At 37.4% G+C, this 4,195-nt stretch overlaps 1 protein-coding gene across 1 annotated transcript; it reads left to right on the forward strand.

The window, feature by feature from the left end:
• The first annotated feature begins 1,137 nt into the window (after positions 1-1,137).
• On the forward strand, positions 1,138-3,700 carry LOC118053839 (protein FAF-like, chloroplastic). The gene has a single exon (XM_035065229.2). The coding sequence runs from the start codon at positions 1,567-1,569 to the stop codon at positions 3,151-3,153; it is 1,587 nt and encodes a 528-aa protein (XP_034921120.1). The 5' UTR covers positions 1,138-1,566; the 3' UTR covers positions 3,154-3,700.
• Positions 3,701-4,195: the final 495 nt, after the last annotated feature.

Here is a 4,195-nt window from a genome sequence, read left to right on the forward strand (position 1 = left end):
TCATGGGCGGCCATGGCGTCCCTCTTCACTGTGGAAAATGAACATAATTCTGCATCAAGAGGCCTTTATAAATGTGGTTGCTGGTTTTGTTACGAGTCAAATCTTGTGGTTAATGGGAACGATGGAAGTTTCTCCTTCCTAAATCACAAAAAATCTTTGCTATCTTTTTCTTTGACAATAACAAATTGAGATTGCCTTAGATGTCTTGAACATTGTTTGCTTCTTTTATGCATATCTTCCTTCTTACAGCAGCTGCTGTAAATTTGACAGTGTACACTAGCTGATCTTTTGGATTGCCTGGAAAACTGGGTGGGTGATAGCGATGACAATATATCATGTTTTTATCAAAAACAATTGCCAGAGACACTTGGAAATGAACAGGCCTCGTGTAATTTTATTAAATAATATGGTTTTCACTTGATTGATTATTCCTTCCAAACTCACAAACAATTTTGCTATGTTTTCCTTTGGATTTGTACCTGGAAAAAGATTGCCAGGTCTAATGCTTTGGATATGAAATCAACAACAAACTGATACTGTTGTGACTTTGATCATTGTTTTCTATTGTTTCTGTGCTTCTCTCTTCTCAACAAGCTTCTGCAAATTTCATAGTTTCTTGAAGCTCTACCATGTATTTTTTTTAGAAAATTTTTATGATTTAAAGGAAAAAATGAGCCACGAAAATAATAGCAAAGTGATTATAAACCGTTGAATTAATCCCTATCGTGAAAGAAAAAGACTTTTAAAAAGACAGTTTAAGATATCATGTCATTTACTATGCCTAAGACTCCCTTCCTCTCCAGGAAATATCAAACCATTCAAAAAAACATCGAAAATTAGGTTCCAAAAGGACCACTAAAATGATTTTCTAATTCATGTCCACATCTTCGTCTAGCTTAATCACAGCTAGCAATGTGCATATTCTTGGATTGTTCCTAGCTATATTTCATGTCGAGAAATCTTAGCCATTAAAACTATAGCACTGGTTTTAATCAGTATAACAGTTTATTAATTAGAATAAGAGAGCAATTAAGGTGAAATTAAGAGGGAAAAAAGAGGAATCCATCCATCCATCCCTCCCTCTTAATATCAGTCACACACTCTCTGTTCATTTGCATCACCACTTTTTTCTGATTAGGGAAAGGAACTGAAACCAATGAAAGGGCTTTTTCATGGTGGCGTATGCAGGTGGGTCCGTTTTGAGCACACGGTTCCAAAGACCTTTTGGAGTCCTACAAATACCCACATTCCCCCATTCCTACTGTCATCAAAGCCTAGAGCCATTCCTTCCTCAATACATTCTCTGTTATCAAACACTACATCCCCTTGTTCACTTCTTCTGCAACTCGGCTCCCAGTAGTGCTCTGTCTCTTTGCAGACCTCTGATGATGCTGTCGCTGCCTTCCTTTCTTTTCCTTCCTTGAGTTAATCATACAACTCCCTTAACAACTCTGCTAGCTTGTTTTTTTTTTTGTATTAATTTTGATTTTATCGTATTTGTTTGTTACAAAATAGTACATATAAGTTTGAAGTTTGATCATCATTTCTAGTATAAATATTCTGGAGATGTCGTCTCTTAGCAAGAGCCTGCGTTTATCTTCATCTATGGAAGAAGAGATGATGATGATGATGGTGCCACAGAAGCAGGGCATAGTGTCCATTCTTGGGTGTGATGTTGAGAGAACAAAATCTGCTGCAGCTTCTCTTAGGAGAACTCTCTCGGCTGATATGTCCTCCAAACAATGGCAAGCCCAACATGGGTTCTATCCACTCAAGAAAATTGCATCATCTGACCATTTCCCAGCTTGTGGTAGTATCACAGACTCTTCAGAAGATGAGGATTTTGAAGACAGGCCTAAAGAGACTGAAACTCGAGATCAATTCGATATATGGAGCTCGATTCAAGAAGACAATAACAAGAAAGAGGTTGAAAAGCCAGGACAATTTGATATGTGGAGCTCAATCTTATCACAGAAGGCAAAAGAGGACTCCAAGGATGTTCAACCTTATGTCCACCCTCTTGTTAAAAGATCAGCAAGTTCTTTAAGCGAGAAGAGCCTTGAGATATGCACTGAAAGTCTTGGATCAGAAACTGGCTGTGATGGGTTTTCTTCATATCCTCCATCAGAGATTGGTGATGCAGAGGAGAAAGAAGAAGAGCAACGACAAGAGAGAGTGACACAGAAGTTTGATATGGAGGATTTGCGAGCAGCCAAGTACAATCTTGCAGCATCAAATAGCAAGAAATCGCAACCAAGGTCATTCCCTCCACCGATTCCTTCACTGTCTAGCCGAGATGGTGCTTCTGTGCACATGAGGTCTCGTCGCGATAATGGTAGGTTGGTTCTTGAAGTTGTCTCTGTTCCTTCACAGAACAACTTCCATGCTCAGCGCCAAGACGGTCGCCTTGTCCTCACTTTGGCCAGCACTGCTAATCAAGAAGAAGAAAAAAGACAAAAGAATGATGAAATGAGTGATGTGGAGCAGTTCGATGTTGAGATTGAGAATTCTGAAGATAAAGAGGAAGTGGAGGAGGAAATAGAGGAAGGAGAGGTGGAGGATTGTGAGGATAAGAGAGGAGGAGGAGGTGAGGGGGTGAGGTATGTGATGGAGGAAACACCAAAACTGTCAAGTGGGATCTTAAGTGTACATAGGTTAGCGCTAATGATGAACAAATCCTTGGTGTTAGCTAATAGGAACCCAATATGGCCCAATAAGTTCGAAGACATGACGAAGTTTGGTGATGAGGTGGAGGTAGTGGACCCAATTACCCCAATAACACAATCACTCCCACCTTGGCGCCCTCCGGCAACAAGATTGATACCATCTCCGCCAGTAGCTACCATGGCAGCCGCTGCGGCAACAGCAAAGGCAGCTGCATCTTTTAATGCTTGTGAGTACTTTTGGAAGCCAAAACCTATGACGACAACAGCATCAGTTCTCAATCCACTTAGCCAGGAACAAGCATCATCATTAGGAACCACCCATGACAACAGATTGGCCCTTTCAAAGAAGTTTGTTCCAAATGAGCAGCAAGAAGTGGTGGTATTGAGAGGAAACAATGGAGATTTCTTGGTTCCTCTGTTAAAGAGTTGCAAGGGGCAAAGGAAGTCACTATTGTTTTGGGAGCCCCACTGCATCGCCACCTCCTGATGGTTCATAATCACTCTTATTATTAATCTCCAAAATGCAAATCCCAGTCCATAATCACTCTTATTATTACTTAGCTATTTTCTATTATGACCCTTTGTGTCACCATTTTTCACTTCCACTTCTTGAGGAGAAGCGTTGAGTAGTCAAGAAAAAGGGGCTGAAGACAAACAGAAAATATACTTTGATTCAGGAGATCAAAGAGAAAGAAAATAAGAGACGAGATGGCTAGACAGTGCTGTTGTTAGACAACCCTTTTTTTATCAGCCTATAACTGAACAAAATCTTAGCATCATCTTTGACTTGGGCGGACTGTCTTGTCTGTCTCTGAAATACGATGGGTCTGATCTCTTTTATTTCACTTTCTTTGCTTTTTCTTGAGCTAGCCAATGGGGTTTTCTTGAGGGTCTTGTCTTGCCTAACTGATCTTAATTTTGGGAACATCGTGATCATCCTTTGATTTGGGATGTTTTTGTTTGGGTTAAGGTTATCATTGTGAAGGATTTTTCTGATCAATTAATAATAAATATTTGAATCCATTTCCCTATTACCTAATTGATTCACACTTGGGATGTTTGGAGTGATTAGTGGTTATTTTTAAATTGTTTTTTATTTTAAAAATGTGTTAATATAATATTTTTTAAATTTTTAAATTTTTATTTATATTAGCAAATTAAATTGATTTGAAAAAATAAAAGAAAAAAATTATAAGTAAAGAAAAAAATTCCATTTTAAAAAAAAAATACTTTTTCAAAGTACATTTTGTTTGGAGATATATCAAAATAATAATTTATTATTATTTTTTAAAATTTATTTTTAACATTAGTAAATTCAAAACAATCCAAAAATACAAAAAATAAATAATTTGAAACTAAAAAAATAAATAAATAATTCAAATATACAATTGAACTACAATACCAAACACCACCTTAATCCTTGATCCTGGCTTGGGTTTGACATTGCCAAAGGCTAGGCATTAACACTTGCGTATTTGGTATTATAGTGCAATCTACTTTTTAAAATTGTTTTTTGATAAAAAAATATA

The sequence above is a fragment of the Populus alba genome, chromosome 9 (genome assembly GCF_005239225.2).
Source record: "Populus alba chromosome 9, ASM523922v2, whole genome shotgun sequence".
In the NCBI taxonomy this organism is placed as follows: domain Eukaryota; kingdom Viridiplantae; phylum Streptophyta; class Magnoliopsida; order Malpighiales; family Salicaceae; genus Populus; species Populus alba.

What these genes read in the sequence shown, in the direction of transcription:
- LOC118053839 (XM_035065229.2), top strand. Translation starts at nt 1,567, where the DNA reads ATGTCGTCTCTTAGCAAGAGCCTGCGTTTATCTTCATCTATGGAAGAA.